Here is an 18,817-nt window from a genome sequence, read left to right on the forward strand (position 1 = left end):
AATTTATTTTTTCTGACATTGCTTGTAATCTATACTAATATTATAAAGCTGAAGAGTTTGTTTGTTTGATTGAATATGTGAAAAAAACGGGGGAAATTATGCGCGGTCACCATAATCGGTCGAAGTCGCGGGTACACCTAATATAGGCTAGCAACCTGTCACTATTGGAATCTCAATTCTATCATTAAGCCTAACAGCTGAACGTGGCCTTCAGTCCTTCAAGACGGCTGGCTCTGTCTATCCCGCAAGGGATGAAGACATGACTGTGTATGTGTGTGACATTGGTGGGTCCACTTATTGAAAACATTTTTTTCCTATAAAAGTATAATATTTTTTAAAGTGCTATAACTCTAACTAAATCAACTATCATCCTTGGCTGAGACCACGTTGGGTACCACGAGTTCAAATCCCTCCAGAAATGCAACATGGCCTTGCGGCTGGAATTCTGCCAGGGCTTCGGGCTGTCAGCTCTGGTCTTCACATCGTCCTTGAATTCTGATATACCACCGACGGACACACCCAGGGTTAAGTGAAACTGGAATATAAAAGGTTTTCTGTAAGAAATTTGGAAAGCAAATTCGTTTCTCCCTTTTTTATATCTCTAGAGATGAGGCCGTGTGGTTACCGGCACAAATAGAAAAAGGAATAGGACCACTCCATCTCATGGATGTCGTAAAAGGCGACTAAGGGATAGGCTTGTAAACTTGGGATTCTTCTTTTAGGCGACAGGCTAGCAACCTGTCACTATTTGAGTCTCAATTCTATCATTAAGCCAAACAGCTGAACGTGGCCTATCAGTTTTTTTAAGACTGTTGGCTCTGTCTACCCTGCAAGGGATATGGATGTGATTATATGTATGTATGTATGCTAGAGAGGAGCCCGATGCGCGCCCTATAACGACGATCCTGGGTTGGGTAAGTCAGATTTTACATGAATCTACTCCCGTGTGACCTCAGTAACCTTTGCAGGGGAACCTAACTCATGATGATGTTAATAAATTCACTGGACTAAAGAGCATAGAAATTGTAAATAGATTTGTCATTTGGTCCTTGACACGATGAGAATGATGTGTTGCACGGTATTGCATCGAACGCAGTTAACAAATAAATATTACTACATATTTTATCTTAATTTTTTATTTGTTTTTAAATAGCTGAACGTGGCCATTCAGTCTTTTCAAGACTGGTGGCTCTGCTTACCCCGCTAGGGATATAGACGTGATCATATGTATGTATGTATGTAAAATAATACATATCTATTTATTAAAAAACAAACAGGTACGTACGAATTCATCGAATGGCGCCAATTTTGTTCCGTTGTGGCGTGGAATATCGCATCGTGGCCCAAAATTATCGCGCAGACTTTTATTGCGAGCATCTATAAACGCCCATTCCTTTCCATCGACTGACCACGTAATGTTATCTGAAAAATGATAACTTCTGACGATAAGGAGATGTCCCATAAAGGTACAAAGTTATTATTTACAAGAGGCCGCCCGCGAATTCGTCCGCATGGGAACCCTATCAATTCCGGGGAAAAAAGTAGCCTATATATTATTCTGGGTCTTCAGCTACCCACATACCAAATTTCATCGTAATCGGTTCAGTAGTTCATGCGTGAAAGATATATACCTATATATATAAAATCATCATTTCGCTTAAGAGTTTGTTAAGTTAAACTTTATGCCTATTTGTAATCTGATTTTCTGCTTAACACCTAAGTCAAACCTTTACGAGACCTTCCTGGAAGTTTGGAGTGTACCTGGAGTCCACCTCATTGAGTAGGTGTGGAAGTCAGCACCACAGCTTGTTGTCAGGGTGAACGTACTCCTGTAAGATTTGCCCACGACATTCCAGGCTCATGATGAGACCAGCGCACAGCACCTGTCACCATTATAATAAATACATGCATTGGAATCACGTCGATATCCCTTACGTGGTAGACAGAGCCAACAGGCTGAAAGGCCACATATGACAAACTAATGTGACCAAGACGAAACAGCGCCTTTATTATAACATTAGGTGTGCCGGCGTATTCAGATTTTCCATTATTTCCATTTTTTAGATGTTATATAGCCTAAAGCCTTCCTCGATAAATGGTTTATTCAACACAAAAAGAATTTTTTAATTTGAACCAGTAGTTCCGGAGGTTAGAGCGTTCAAACAAACAAACAAACAAACTCTTCAGCTTTATAATATTATATATATATATATAGGTAGTACATACATACATTCATATGGTCACGTCTACATCCCTTGTGGGGTACACAGAGCCAACAGTCTTGAAAAGACTGATAGGCCACGCTCAGCTGTTTGGTTTAGTGATGGAATTGAGATTAAAATAGTGCCCGGTTGCTAACCCATCGCCAAAAAGAAGGATCCCAAGTTTATAAGCCTATCCCTTAGTCGCCTTTGACGACATCCATGGGAAAGAGATGGAGTGGAACAGCGCCTTTATTATAACATAATACTCCTTTAAAACTAAGACTAGATAATAAAGATAATTAAACGTGGTGTTTCAGTGTCTTCAAGACTGTTGATTCTGTCTATGCCGCAAGGGATATAGACGTGACTATATGTATGTATAAACATTCAGAATCATTTGTTTGACTCACTTTATTACTGTAATCCTTTGAGCCGGCTCCCAGGACCTTGTTCCCTCTCGCTGATGCAATCCTTAGTACTCCTGATGCGTAGTTCATGCTACCATAATTATATGTCAACGGTTCTAATAGAATTTCTGTCAACAAGCAAATACTTTTACGTAATTTGTCCTTCCAGTACCCGAAACCGCCGAGCTTGCATGAAGAGAGTTATGAATGTGGATGAAGCGAAGGAAGTATGCAGAGGGTAGACACAGCCAACAGTCTTGAAAAGACTGAAAGGCCACGTTCAGCTATTTGGCTTAATGATAGAACTGAGATTCTAATAGTGACAGGTTGCTAGCCTGTCGCCTAAAATAGAATCCCAAGTTTGTAAGCTTATCCCTTAGTCGCCTTTAACGACATCCATGGGAAAGAGATGGAGTGGTCATATTCTTTTTTTTTATTGGTGCCGGGAACCACACGGCACATATATATTTATTTATTATTGAACTTACCTACTTACCTGGATACAACCAGTCACCAACGGGTAGCTTAGCCCTAACATGCACGATGCCGTACTTGAACGCGAACTTGCTGGCCAGCCGTCCTGACACTACTGGAGGCAGGATGTCTGGTCCAGAAGCCTTAATAGAGCATTGCGCTTTTGTGCATCTGGTAATAAAAAATAATTGGAATCCCTTTTTTGGCAATACACTATTTTTGGTGTAACGTGTTAGATATATTTTTAGTCGCGATTCCAAAATATGTTGATTAGTTTGAATACTAACTCATGCTCTGAGAGGGAAAAAACATCGAATAGAATAGAATAGATTAATTTTCAAAATTGGATTCAAGGTATCACTTATTGACGTCACATCACTTAAATCAAATTATAGCTACTATCGCTTCCAAAGGGCATGTGTAAAAGAAGGGGCGGAACAAATTACACTGCAATGTGAAAACATTCAGAAAACTGGATTTGTAATTTTTCCATTATGGATAAGGTTCACCTGAGTGATTACTGAGTTCACGTGTAAAAAACCCAAAATACCAGGATGATTGACAAAGGCTTATCCCGGGCTCCTCTCCAGAGGGGTGAGGAACCAGGACTAAAGCCAGGAGGAAAAAGAAGACTGCCATTCAGAATAACATGTACTTACCCGACTGTAAGGTTCAGGACACCACAATATATACTAGCGTTGTTGAATCCTGGCTCATTCTCTTGTAACTTCGCGTTTATAGTTAGATACCTGTCTTTTGTAGTCACTGCGTTCCGTTGATATGATATAAATGGATATTCCTGTGGGATACAAAAGTCTTTGTAAAAGAAGAGTTACGCCAAAACTTATATACATACATAAAATCACGCCTCTTTCCCGGAGTGGTAGGCAGAGACTACAAGAAGTTAAAAACAAAATATTTATGAAGTACAACACAAAACTAATCTTGTTTTGTGCGGAGTTGACTGACCTTCACTGAGAATACGCTAAAATCATCCTATAATTTAAGTTTTTAGTAGGTAACGAATTCATTTTAAGGTACCTACCTATTGCTTGAACATATCACTACATAGTATAAAGCAAAGTCGCTTCCCGCGTCGTGACTATCCTGTACGTATATTTAAAATTAAAACTGCACAACGAATTTTGATGCAGTTTTTTAAATAGATAGAGTGATTCAAGAGGAAGGTTATAAATGCTTCCTATGGTAAGCCGGGTCGCTAGCAACATAAACGTACTATTTTGATTTGAGGTTTTTATTATAAAGGCCGTGACTTTTTACGCTCTTGCGGAGGTCAGACTGAGTCGCTACGTCTTAAAACTCGATCGTGGTCACAGTCCAAGATTTGTGACCACGTGTTTGCAAGCAACTATTGACGGCCTCTGTGTCACCGGAGGTCCCGGGTTCGAATCCCGGCCAGGGCATGATGAGAAACGAACTTTCTCTGATTGGCCTGGTTCTTGGATGTTTATCTATATAAGTATTTATTATAAAATATAGTATCGTTGAGTTAGTATCTCTTAACACAAGTCTCGAACTTACTTCGAGGCTAACTGTGTAATTTGTCCCGTATATATTTATATATATCCCGTATATAACTCCCGTCAGACCTCCGTAACCTTTTTAAGGAACTTACAGGATTATCCACGGGTATATTATGCTCAATACGCCACATATCATCCTGGAATGTGAGAAAGCGGTCTTCAAACAGAACTTGACCTGAACATGTGCGTTCTGATCCTTCATACACTGAAGTTATAGAAGGTTTACACTCTTCAGAAGGCAATGCTGTGGATATTTCTTCTAAACCTGTAAAAATTACTTAGTTGTGAAAAAATACCATCACAACCAGAATTTGAATTTTTTGTGGGAAGACCTAGACGAACGTATCTTGATCAAATTAAGGACGTCCTGGTAAAGGGTCAGGTCAAAAGTACCCGAAACCGCCGAGCTTGCATGAAGAGAGTTATGAATGTATGCAGAGATCGTGGCAAGTGGAAAGAGTAGTCTCTGCCTACCCCTCCGGGAAAGAGGCGTGATTTTATGTATGTATGTATGTATGTACAACCAGAATTTGTCCTAATTGGATCAGGTGAAGACCTGTTTAGGCTTCTAAGGCAGGTTTCAGAAGATCCAGGAGTGCGTAAGCGTGCATTAAACAAAATAAAACATAGATATCATGACATCATGACATGACGAAACCGTCTAAAATCATGCAAAATAATACATACATACATATAATCACGTCTATATCCCTTGCGGGGTAGACAGAGCCAACAGTCTTGAAAATACTGATTGGCCACGTTCAGCTGTTTGGCTTACTGATAGAATTGTGATTCATATAAAGTGACAGGTGGCTAGCCCGTCGCCTAGAAGAAGAATCTCAAGTTTATAAGCCCATCCCTTAGTCGCCTTTTACGACATCCATGGGAAAGAATTGGAGTGGTCCTATTCTTTTTCTATCGGTGCCGGGAACCACACGGCACTAATAATGTTTAGATAAATACGAGTAGGTACTTTAATACACATATGAAATAAACAACACTTATCAATAATTTTAAAATATTGTTGCATTTGATTAAGCATCATCTTCTCAAACACCTTGCTCAAAACTGGCAATATAGAAATAGGTCTATAATTGCCAAGGACTGTTTTCTCCCCTTTTTTGAATAAAGGTATTAATTTGCTACATTTCATTAAATTTGGAAAAATACCCTCATCAATACATTCATTAAATATAAAAGCTAGATCAGATGCAATAATGTCTATGATTTGACTTATGATACTAACAGACATACCCCAATGGTCTTCAGACTTTTTCAAATTAAGTTGTTTGAACGCCTTTAATATATTAACAGAGTTAACATATTTAAATTTAAAGACAGATTTGATGGGAGTTGTGTTATTATTAAGATTATCTGACTGTATGATTAAGATTCTACTCGAAATTAACGCGGACGAAGTCGCGGGCAACAGCTAGTATGAAATAAACAACACTTATCACATTGTTATCCATTACGGAGAGACAAAGCCAAAAAGTCGCAAGATTTAAAGATATTTCATCTAAAAGTCTAAGTGATGGAATTTGAAAGAAACACTTTTATGTACTTACGTTGAACTTCATGCTTCAGATTCCCCGACAAGTGTCCAGTTGTTATAATACTCCCCTTCACGAATCCAGTTTCCAGCAACACGTAATAGTGTATGACGTCACCCACATTCAGCTGTACTTTGGAGTCCTCGAAAGTCCATCTGCCCTGAACCGGAGTCTTCACCTCAGCTCGGAGCTGACCAAATTCCAAACCTGCCCGGATTCTCTTGTTGATGTTACCGTTGAAGGCAAATAAGGTTATGCCTGGGACATCTGTAGGTAGATGTTTAAAGAAAATTGATGTGAAGAATATATTTAAAAAAAAATTGTTGGCATAGACTAAGACATAAGACAAGCCTACATTGAGAGAGCTGGAGATAGATTCTTCTTAACGTGGCAAGTTTTGTTTTATGTCTTAATTAATCCTACTAATATTATAAATGCGAAAGTTTGAGAGTATGTCAGGATGTGAGTATTGTTATATATATATATATATATTTCACGCAAAAACTACTGAAGACCCAGAAAAACATATAGGCTAACTTTTTATCCCGGAGTTCCCGCGGGATTGATTCCACGCGGACGAAGTCGCGGGCGGCCTCTAGTATAATAATATGTCTTAAAACTACAACAGGATAAATCTACAAAAATGGAAAAAAGATAAAAAATTTGAGAAAAAATCAATTACAAAAGTCTCATTGAATACCTACCTGTTAAAAACATTGGTTGGCAAAAAAAAAAGTCCGCGATCGAAAAGATTAGTATGTACATAATTACTACTAACTACATACTGTACAGTACAGTACGGAGAATAGTACTCTCCATACTGTATGTAATTCTTATTGGCTTTGGTTAGCAGAATGCAAATCTTTTTACAGATGTATGCTAAATTAAATACCGAAATTTATATAATAAAATAGGTACCTATTTATTTTGTAGAAAGAAAATGTTTTTACTTTTACAATATGATTCAAAATGTTAATTTAAAATAAACCTGCTCCCTCCAGATCATAGCGCGACTATCTTAATGATTTCTCAATCCCTTTTAATCAGCCGGTCAAAGCAACATATCTTTGGCAACCATCTTTTGTCTCTTTCATGTATTTACAAACCAAAATAACAGTGGTAAGCCTTTTTTATTAACGGTGTTAATTTTCTGCCATGTATGTGATATAACAAAACCAACAAATCATTCTGTTGTTTTTTTTAAAACTTTCTCCACAAGCGTCGGTCACTGATTCAAAACAATCGCTGCGCCTGCGCATGTTTGTTAGTTAGGCCCATAGCACACGGCGTATTTTAAACGGGCAGGCGACGCGCGTATTACGAACGCGCGTTTTTGGCACCGTATACGCCGATTGTTGCGTTTGCATCGATGATACAAACGCGCATATGAAGCGCGTTTACGCGCGTTTGAAGCGTTTCAAACGAGGCGCGTATAAAGGAGCGGAGTGAGGCAGAGGGGGAAGGGGGTACGCGTATACGTGCAGTAGAGACGCGTTTCACGATCGCCCCGTGTGCTTAGGTTCTAAAGTTGCGTCCGAATCGCGTTTGAAGTGCTTATACGCGCGTCTCCTGCGCGTCTTCTGTGCGTTTAAAATACGCCGTGTGCTATGGGCCTTAGTAGTAAACAACAGCTCGCTATTTATTTCTAACACAGAGCTAAATACAGAATACAATACAATCATGCTAAAACGTTTACGAATACCGTATCGAATTATGTGGAATTTTAGCAAAATCTAAAAAAACTCATTACTTCAAAATTTTACGTGCTTGACAAATTATCACTACATATTTGTATTTAGGCTGTCTTTACGTGTCGAGTTCACATATTCACAATTTTGCTCCGATTTAAATGGCGACCAGTGTAAATTAAAGCGAAATTAATTCGTCATTAAATAACAATGAGAATATGGTTTTAACAGGTTGTCAACTTATCACTTATTTGAAGAATTTCAAATAAGTGATAATTCTTACCTCAATTTCCTTTCACAATCTACGCAGGAAGAGAAGCATTTTCTTCACTAACACAGACCGTATCAAAACGTGCACTTGATAAGTTGCTTGTTTTCTTAGTCGCCTTTACGACATCCATGATTAACTTAGTAGTCCTACATACATACACAAAATTACGCATCTTTCCCGAAGGGGTAGGCAGAGACTACCTCTTTCCACTTGCCACGATCTCTGCACACTTCCTTCGCTTCATCCACATTCATATCTCTCTTCATGCAAGCTCGGCGGTTACGGGTACTTTTGACCTGACCCTTTACCAGGACGTCCTTAATTTGATCAAGATACGTTCGTCTAGGTCTTAGTTCTACAACACAATAATATAAATAAGTACTTACCTCACGCCATTATAAACAGCATGTATAATAAACTAATAAATAAGTAAATTAAGTCACCTGGAATTGAAACTCGAATTCCCTTAGGACTGAAGGCTTGAATCCTAACCGGAGGGATCACGTACAGGTCTTCAGCTAATATTGATGATAAAATGATGAGAATAACTGAAGACACACGACTGAACAGACTCGACATCTTGAACTACCAGCGATAAGATGCGAATTAAAGTTGTTAGCGGAGATAATAAATTATCATTATGGCAATTAAGTGAATTGAATAATGTTTCTTATGATTTTACACATACATACATATGATCACGTCTATATCCCTTCTGGGATAGACAGAGCCAACAGTCTTGAAAAGACTGAATCGCCAGGTTCAGCTATTTGGCTTAGTGATAGAATTGAGATTCAAATAGTGACAGGTTGCTAGCCTATCGCCTAAAAAAAACCCAAGTTTGTGAGCCTATCCTTTAGTCGCCTTTTACGACATCCATGGGAAAGAGCTCCTATTCTTTTTTGTATTGGCGCCGGGAACCACACGGCACATTAGATTAGGCACGGCACTTAAGATTTTTATTGCAACAATACGCAAAATTAAGTAACCAGTTTTTGAGTACGGTGTGAAAAACTGAATCTTTATACATTTACTAATGAATTTGTTGGTCTATACGTCAATGTCTTTACAGATGTTCATTATCGATTAACCGACTAATTAAGAAATAATTTATATTTTGCAAATGGTACAGTGTCAAATCTCTATCAATATTTTTATCATTAAAAATATTTTTGATTTTCATCATGTCATTTAGGTACATTCTTCACTCTGCCAAAATGTACATATGTAGGTACTAATGTAAATACAATTTCTTTAGAACTAAGCAGAACTAGGTTACTAAGCAGTTATATTGTTTCTTGTGTTTATCATTTTCAACTATTTTCTGTGTACCTACATTAATCTAGTACTATTAATAAAGAGAAAATATTTGTATGTTTGTAACGAATAAACTCAAAGACTACCGGACCGATTTTCACAAAATTTGGCTAACATAAACAATAGACGGACCATCGAATAGCCAAAGGCCAATTTTTTATTTGGAATATCCCAAAAGAGCTAAGTCCCGGGCTATAGCTAGTCGGTAAAAAAATAAATAATTATTATTTTTTTCGATTTTAAATTTATTAAATTCAGTCTATTTCATTATTACAACGCGACCACTTTAACATAGTCCACAATCAGCGCCGGTTGGCTCCACGTGTCCAGCCAGGAGTCTCGAGCGTTCCAGAAGGTGAGCCTGGCCTTGTTAGCGCGGTCCCGCCAAGGCTTGGGTTCGGTTCCCGACTTGGCATCGTCTGGGAAATCTGAGATGCCGCCCGCTGATACGCCCAACGTTATATAAAACTGTAAATTAAAATTAGACTTAATAAAGTCTTAGTCTAAAAGGACTTTCACATACATATGATCACGTCTATATTACCTTACGAGGTAGACAGAGCCAATAGTCTAGAAAAGACTGATAGGCCACGTTCAGCTGTTTGGCTTAATGATAGAATTGAAATTTAAATAGTGACAGGTTGCTAGCCTAAAAGAAGAAATCCAATTTTATATGCCTTTGCCTTAGTCGCCTTTTACGACATCCACGGGAACGAGATGGCGTGGTCGTATTCTTTTTTTATATTGCTGCCGGGCACATGGTTACTAGAATTGAATAGAAATGTGATCTCTAAATTTTAGCCCAAAAATTGATGAAAATTCTGATACCTCCTTAAACGATATAGACGTATGTATTCTACTAACCAGGTTATCGAACGGCGCCATCTTAGTTCCTTTAGCTAATACATCTCTCGGGAGCTGATCACACATCTGTGTATATCTCCCGCTGAGACCCGTCGAGGCTGGTTCAACACGAGACCATTCTGATCCGTCCACTGACAGGACGATGCGATCTGGAAAAAAAAAACCAAGGTAAATTTCATTCCTTATTAAACCTAAAATTTGTTGAATCAGTTAAAAGATGAGATTAAATGATAACATATTAAACAGAGGTTTCCCACAATAATTTCTTTTCATTGAGTTATAAATATTGAAACATCTTTAAAAAAATGTTTACAGTATATCCAAATAAATATATAATGTTTATAAATAATTGAAAATTACATTCTATAATTGATATTTTTTAATGATTCTATAATTATTGCCGTGTGGTTCCCGGCACCAATACAAAAAGAATAGGACCACTCCAGCTCTTTCCCATGGATGTCGTAAAAGGCGACTAAGGGATAGGCTTACGGACTTGGGATTTTTAGGCGACGGGCTAGCAGCCTGTCACTATTTGAATCTCAATTCTATCATTAAGCCAAACAGCTGAACGTGACCTATCAGTCTTTTCAAGACTGTTGGCTCTGTCTACCCCACAAGGGATATAAACGTGATCATAAGTATGTATTCTATAATTAAGCTACACAGCTGAACGTGGCCTTTCAGTATTTTAAAGCTTTAGCTTTGTCAACCCCGTAATTACGTAATCGAAATAAAAATGTCACCTGGTCCCCAGTACACGGAATACTCGTGGAAGTCATCACCCCAATTCTGAGAAGACTCTTTCCTTGCCATCAGAGTTTGGCGACATTTGTAATCCATCAACGGGCCTCCATACAGTACCTTAAAATATTATAATTATTGTTTCTATATATATATATATATAGAAGAAAATGCTGCAGTGCAGTTTGTTACCGCTTCTTCTGCACTGACGCCTTGGAAGCGGCAGTAAACTTAGTTTTTAAGTAATTTATTTGACGTCAATCAATGTTGTTAAACCATACGTTTTGACAATTATTAAGCGATATATAGTATCCTATAGTAATGAATAAAAATTTTGAATTTTGAATTTGTATAAAGGAAGTACCTATAGTGAAAGTTCAGCAATATTATATATACATATATACGCTGAAGATATAAGGAGACCTAAAGAGGAGAGAAATAATGCATTATACAAAGAAACAAGTAATAAAGATATTTTACAATAATATAAAATCTGATGATTTCATCTAACAAAAATGATACCATGAATACCTTCACAATGGGAAGAACTATGGATATTAATATGTATGCTAGCTGGCTTTCTATAATATTAACATAACATATAATCACGTCAATATCCCTTGCGGGGTGGACAGAGCCAATAGTCATCAAAAGACCGAAAGGCTGTTCAGCTCTTTGGCTAAATGATGTTATTAAGATTCAAATAGAGGCAGGTTGCTAGCCCACCGCCTAAAAGAGGAATCCCAAGTGTATAAACCTATCCTTTAGTCGCCTTTTACGACATCACATGGGAAAGAGATGGAGTGGTCCTATTCGTTTTTCTGTTGGTGCCGTAACCACACGGCACAGACTACTAAATATGCTAATTAATATTATAAACAATACAATATAAAGTAGGTTGCCTACAGTTACCACTACAATTTATTTTATACAAATTGTTAAATTGAAGATTACATTACATTTGTTGGGTGTTAAGGAAAACTGCACTTGGAATAATTAAACTGTATCAAAATAAACTTAAGTTTAAAAAAAAAATAGTAATTTTGGACTAATTAGAACGTAAAACTGTATGCTTTTGCCCATGAAAAAACAATAATTCGTAATTACGCGGTAAAATTTTCTATTTTTTTTAAACAATGTAGGTAATTATATTTTTTTACTTTTCTTTGGGGCCAGTTATTGAAAAAAAAACAAAAAAGAGATTTATATGCTATTTTTTTAGACACAAATTATTATCTTGTCTTGTTCTCAGAAGAATTTAATAATTTCAAGGAAACATAATCAATGAAAGCAAAGTGAAAATAAATTATTACTAGGTATTCCGTTCGTTCACAGAGAAACTTGCTTGTAGTAATTTCAACTTTTTTCTTTCATAAGGCGTAATTTTTTACAATAAGTAGTATATTTACAATCTAATGGCGCCTAATTGAAGCGTTATTTGAAAACATCTCAATAGCGCGTTTCAGAAACGTTTTAAGTAAAAGAGTTCTCCGTGAGTAAAATTAAATAAATATAATTTAATAAAATACCTATTGTTAGTTGTTAGTATGTAGAGTTGAGTTAGTATCTCGTAACACAAGTCTCGAACTTACTTCGAGGCTTACTCAATCTGTGTAATTTGTCCCGTATACATATATATATATATTTATTTAATGTTCGTGTGGTTCCCGGCACCAATACAAAAAAGAATAGGAACACTCCATTTCTTTCACATGGATATCGTAAAAGGCGACTAAGGGAAAGGCTTACATACTTGTGATTCTTTTTTTAGGCGATGGGCTAGCAACCTGTCACTATTTGGATCTCAATTCCATCATTAAGCTGAGCAGCTGAACATGGCCATTCAGTCTCTTCGGGACTATTGGCTATATATATAATATTCGAATGTGGGTTTAACATATCGTAAAAGTCGAACCAAAATAAATATAAATACCTACCTTGTTCCCAAAATCCATGTCGTTGGATTTCAAATCTTTGTTACCACGCACAGAAGCTATTTTCAAAACACCAGAAGCATAATTGTCGGATCCGTACTTCTTCAAAAATGACTCCAACAGCATTTCTAAAATCCATTTATATCATCATTAAAACATATAATAGGTAAAACAGTAAATAAAGAAATTGTCTGTAGGTAGTCTCTGCCTACCCCTCCGGGAAAGAGGCGTGATTTTATGTATATGTATGTATGTCTGTGGGTACATCAGGTATATATAGGTATATTTTATTGACCAGCATTTATATTCTCAGAATTTATATTATTGACCAGCTAAATCATTCTAGAAAAAAATCAGCAAAATCACCGAAACCGCCGAGCTTGCATGAAGAGAGTTATGAATGTGGATGAAGCGAAGGAAGTATGCAAAGATCGTGGCAAGTGAAATGAGGTATTCTCTGCCTACCCCTCCGGGAAAGAGGCGCGATTTTATGTATGTATGTAAATCATTCTAATTATGGAAAGGACGTCTTAACAAAAGTTGTTCAAAACACGATGAGCATTTTCTGTTGGCTTAAAAAAATGGAAATTGAAGATCTGGACAATGTGATGTAGAAGCCAAAGGCACCAGCTACTCTGTACCTAATATGTACGGAAATGAGAGTAAATTTAATAACCTTAACCTTCGTATTTTCGATAACACGCAAACGGAATTGCGGGCAACAACTAGAAAAGTGAGTTTATTGGTTTGTTTGTCCTTCACGGCGAAACTAATAAACGGAATATAAAGAGTACCTACAGATGTTAAGGATCTATGGATCTTTTTTGTATTGGTGCCGTGTGGTTCCCGGCACCAATACAAAAAAGAATAGGAACGCTCCATCTCTTTCCCATGGATGGCGTAAAAGGCGAATAAGGGATGAGACTTACAAACTTGAGATGCTTTTTCAGGCGATGGATTAGCAACCTGTCCCTTTTTGAATCTCAATTCTTTCATTAAGCCAACAACAAAGGCCAAGTTCAGCTGTATAGCTGAACGTGGCTTTTTCAAGACTGTGGGCTCTGTCTACCCCGCAATGGTTATAGACGCGATTATGTGTATGTGTGTACGTACGTATGTATGTATGTATGTATGTATATATGTATGTATGTATGTAAGTATGTATTTATGTATATATGTATGTTTGTATGTATGTATGTATAAACCAACCTGGATACAACCAATCTCCTTGCGGTACCTTCGCCCTTATATGTACCGTTCCGTAAGTGAAGGCCAATCCGATGCTGATGAGCCTCCCGGAGACCACTGGTGGAAGAATGTCAGATCCTGAGGCTTGCTTGGAGCAAGGTCTCGATGTGCAGCTAAAAATGAACAGGATATGTCTATACCGAAGTGTGCCATGTGGTTACCGGCACTAAAAGAAAAAAGAATAGGACCACTCCATCTCATTCCAATGTATGTCGTAAAAGGCGACTAAGGGATATGCTTATAAATTTGGGATTTTTCTTTGAGGCGACAACCTAGCAACCTGTCGCGATTTGAATCTCAATTCTATCATTAAGCCAAACAGCTGAACGTGGCCTATCAGTTTTTTTAAGACTGTTGGCTCTGTCTACCCCGCAAGGGATATAGACGTGATTATATGTATGTATGTACAATGTACATCTATATCAACATACGTTCTATCAGGCAGATTGAGGCAAAACGCACTTAGATGTTTATTCCAACCGTATAAGCATTGATTAGGATTCAGACTGATATAGAAAGCCAACCTTGTATATAGTTACTAGCTGTTCCCGCGACTTCGTCCGCGTGGAATAGTTATTTTGGGCATAATTTCCTTTCGTTATTTAAAAAAGCACTAAAATCTCACATTCAAAGTAATTCCGCTATGTTAAGATAGGTACTGACTACTTGCCACATCTAGTAAGTTAATATTCATGTTTTGCTGTTTGAACTACAATTATTTTATTTCTACCCACTAAGTGTTTGATTTTAACATTGTACATAAATGTTTGTTTTTTAAATGTTCTCATTGTAAGTGAATGTAATTCATTATGAGAAATAAAGTTCTTAAACCACATCATTGAAGCCCTCAAGGATGAATAGTTTTCCCCGTTTTTTTTTACATATTCCATTATTTCTTTTCTCCTTATAGTTGCAGCGTGATGTTATATAGCCTAAAGCCTTCCTCGTTAAATGGTCTATTCAACGCAAAAATATTTTTTCAATTCAAAGTAGTTCCTGGGATTAGCGCGTTCAAACAAACAAACTCTTCAGCTGTATAATATACATACATACATACATACATAAAATCACGCCTCTTTCCCGGAGTGGTAGGCAGAGACTACCTCTTTCCACTTGCCACGATCTCTGCATACTTCCTTAGCTTTATAATATTAGTATAGATAATGGCATCAGATCTCAAAATCTGGATTCTGTAGTGGATGTCGCAATAAATCTTTTTCATCCAAAGCATCACACACCCGCTGGTCAAGTCCAGATTGCCGGTCAAGATGGACATGTCATCGAAACCTGGCCTCGTGGACTGCAGCCCAGGCTCGATGCGTAGGTACCCATCCACCACGGATACTGCTGAACGTTGATAGGACACAAAAGGGAATTCCTAAAAGAAGAAAGTTGACATCTCGGAAAAGGAAAAATGGCGGATGTAGTTTGATTAAATGACATGTCTGAAAAAAGTCGTGATTAAAAACCTGTAATACACATACATTACACACATATATATAATCACGTCAATATCCCTTGCGGGGTAGACAGAGCCAACAGTCTTGAAAAGACTTATAGGCCACGTTCAGCTTTTTGGCTTTAAGATAGAATTGAGATTCAAATAGTGAATTGAGATTCTTTTTTTAGGCGATAGGCTAGCAACTTGTCACTATTCGAATCTCAATTCTATCTTAAAGCCAAATAGCTGAACGTGGCCTATCAGTCCGCTCAGGACTGTTGGCTCTGTCTACCCCGCAAGGGATATAGATGTGATTATATGTATGTATGTATAGTGACAGGTTGCTAGACCATCGCCTAAAAAAGAATCCCAAGTTTGTACGCCTAACCCTTAGTCGCCTTTTACGACATCCATGGGAAAGACATGGATGCAGTGGTCCTATTCTTTATTGTATTGGTGCCGGGAACCGCACGGCAAACTTACAGGATTATTATCAACTGGAATGTACTGCTCAACCCTCCATTTATCGTCGTTGAGGGAGTCGAAATGGTCTTCGAAGATAATCTCCCCCGAGCAAATGCCTGTTGATCTCCCGCGCACCTCGGTTTGTGACGGTCGACAATTCCTGTCATCTCCACTCGAACCTGAAATATTTGTTTAACTTCAAGCCTCCGGAGAATGGCCCGCGCGACGCTTTTACGCGAAACTATCGCTGCTTCCACGTCATCGTAAAAAGAAAAGAAACAGCGATAGATCTTCGCGATAAAAAAGGCGTCGCGCGTGTCATGATACGGGGGGAGATTTATTACGATTACCTATACCTTTCCTAGAGGTTTAAGTAATACTTGAAATACTAAAATACAGGTTTATCCTAGTGTGCAAGGATTTTTTTTATTGATGCCTTGTGGTTCCCGGCATCAATAAAAAAAAGAAAAGGTAGGACCACTCCTTCTTTTTCCCATGGATGTAGTAAAAGGTGACTAAGGGATAGGGTTATAAACTTGGGATTCTTAATTTAGGCGATAGACTAGCAACCTGTCACTATTTGAATCTCAATTCTATCATCAAGCCAAACAGCTGAACGTGGCAGAAAATCTTTCAACTTGTCATTAACCTTGCATACAAACATACATGTAATCACGTCTATATCCCTTGCGCAGTAGACAGAGCCAACGGTCTTGAAAAGACTGATTCCACGTTCAGCTGTTTGGCCAAATGAAAGCATTGTGATTCAAATAGTGACAGGTTGCTAGCCTATCGCCTAAAAGAAGAATCCCAAGTTTATAAGCCTATCCCTCGTCTTTTACGATATCCATGGGAAAGAGATGGAGTGGTCCTATTCTTTTTTCTCTTGTTGCCGGGACACATCGGTACTAAAAAATAAAATAAAAAAAAAACAATATAAACATTATTACCTACTATACCGTCATTAATGCTTACCGGTGTATCTATAAACTAAGTTATCCTTAATGTACCCAACTCTGTCCACAGATACGAACACATAGTATTTGATCTCGTCTCCTATCTTCAGGGTCACGTTGGGATCCTCAAACACCCACTTTCCATTTGTCTTCTTCAGGACCTCCCCTCTGATAGTGCCAGTGTCTTCTTTCTTGATCGCCTTGTTCAAGTTGCCGTGGAAGGCGAATAAAGACATTTTTGGTACATCTGGATAAAAATGGATGATGGTAATATGTATTAGGTTAATGATCAATAGTTTGGTTAGGTCAAGAGTCAAAAAACCGCCGAGCTTGCATGAAGTATGAATGTGGATGAAGCGAAGGAAGTATGCAGAGATCGTGGCAAGTGGAAAGATTTAGTCTCTGCCTGCCCCTCCGGGAGAGAGGGGTGATTTTATGTATGTATGTATGTATCAATAATTAAATTTAAACAGTTACAAGAAATAGTATATGGTTATAAAGAAATAAATCACTTGCAATGGTGGACTAAACCCATGAAGAGATCTCTTCCAGTCAACCGGTAGTTAAGTTACAAGTATTTGTTTATAAGACTCAATTTTGTAACTTCCGAAAACCACTAAACCGATCTTTATGAAACTTAACTGACAGGTAGAAACCTCTCAATAAAATTTCATACAGATCCATCGTCTAAAAAAATAATTCCAAGTATCCCGATCAATCAAGCCTATCCCGTAGTCGCCTTGTACGAAATGCTGAGGAAAGAGATCGAGTGGTCCTATTCTTTTTTCTATTGGTGCCGGGAACCACACGAATTTACGGCATAATCTAGTTGCAATTAGAAAGACCTAGGCAGCACTAATTATAGAAAATTTCGCTTTATAAGTAATTTCCCACTAGCTTAATAACCATATCCAATGGGTGTGCAAGTACCTAGATTTTATATCTAGGCATACGATGTAATAACGTGTTCTATTTTTGTGTCTAGACAAGTTAATTTTAAATTACTGGTTACATTACCTGTTTCTTAACATGTTACAGGATGAGTATTTATATTCAAAATTCTATTCATTACTATGAGACATTTTAACATCACTAGTGTGTCACGTCTATATCCTTTGCGGGGTAGACAAGGTCAACAGTCTTGATAAGACTGATAGGCCACGTTCAGCTGTTTGGCTTTATGATAGAATTGAGATTCAAATAAGGACAGGTTGCTAGCCCATCGCCTAAAAGAAGAATCCCAAATGTATAAGCCAATCCCTTAGTCGCCTTTTACGACATCCATGGGAACGAGATGGAGTGATCCTATTATTTATTGTGCCGGGAACTACACGGCACCAATTTTTTATATATTATGTGTAAAAATATGTTTAATATTTTTGGGACTATCCGGGGTAATGGTAATTTCCATAAATGTTACGTCCTACCTTAGTCAATGATTACGTCTATCATGCGAAATTTCAGGAAAATATGTTTGGTGATTCTGCTGTGTGTTCATATTTAACTACTGATATAGTGACTAACTAATGTTAAGCAATTATTTCTGCTTTTTAAATAAATAACCAACATCTTACCTGGCAAAGAAACTCTTATCCCTTTCGGTGTAAGCACTTCAATAGACACATCTGGAATTTTGAAGTTATTTTGCGAGAAAACAGGATTTAAAAATAAACAAACAACGAGACAACCGGCTAGGACGCGCGCCAT

General features: G+C 37.6%; 1 protein-coding gene across 1 annotated transcript; it reads right to left on the reverse strand.

Annotated features, from left to right (window-relative positions):
• LOC106133426 (beta-1,3-glucan-binding protein) lies at positions 1–18,817 on the reverse strand. Its single transcript, XM_060946631.1, is given in 19 exon segments — positions 1–535; positions 1,286–1,422; positions 1,762–1,796; positions 1,798–1,883; positions 2,615–2,739; positions 3,108–3,256; positions 3,745–3,884; positions 4,722–4,894; positions 6,198–6,449; positions 7,780–7,838; positions 9,733–9,926; positions 10,323–10,471; positions 11,069–11,186; positions 13,004–13,128; positions 14,210–14,361; positions 15,487–15,626; positions 16,173–16,333; positions 17,130–17,357; positions 18,685–18,817. Coding segments are annotated over 19 exon segments (2,757 nt in total). The 3' UTR covers positions 1–334.

This window comes from Amyelois transitella, chromosome 11 (genome assembly GCF_032362555.1).
Source record: "Amyelois transitella isolate CPQ chromosome 11, ilAmyTran1.1, whole genome shotgun sequence".
NCBI classification, from domain to species: domain Eukaryota; kingdom Metazoa; phylum Arthropoda; class Insecta; order Lepidoptera; family Pyralidae; genus Amyelois; species Amyelois transitella.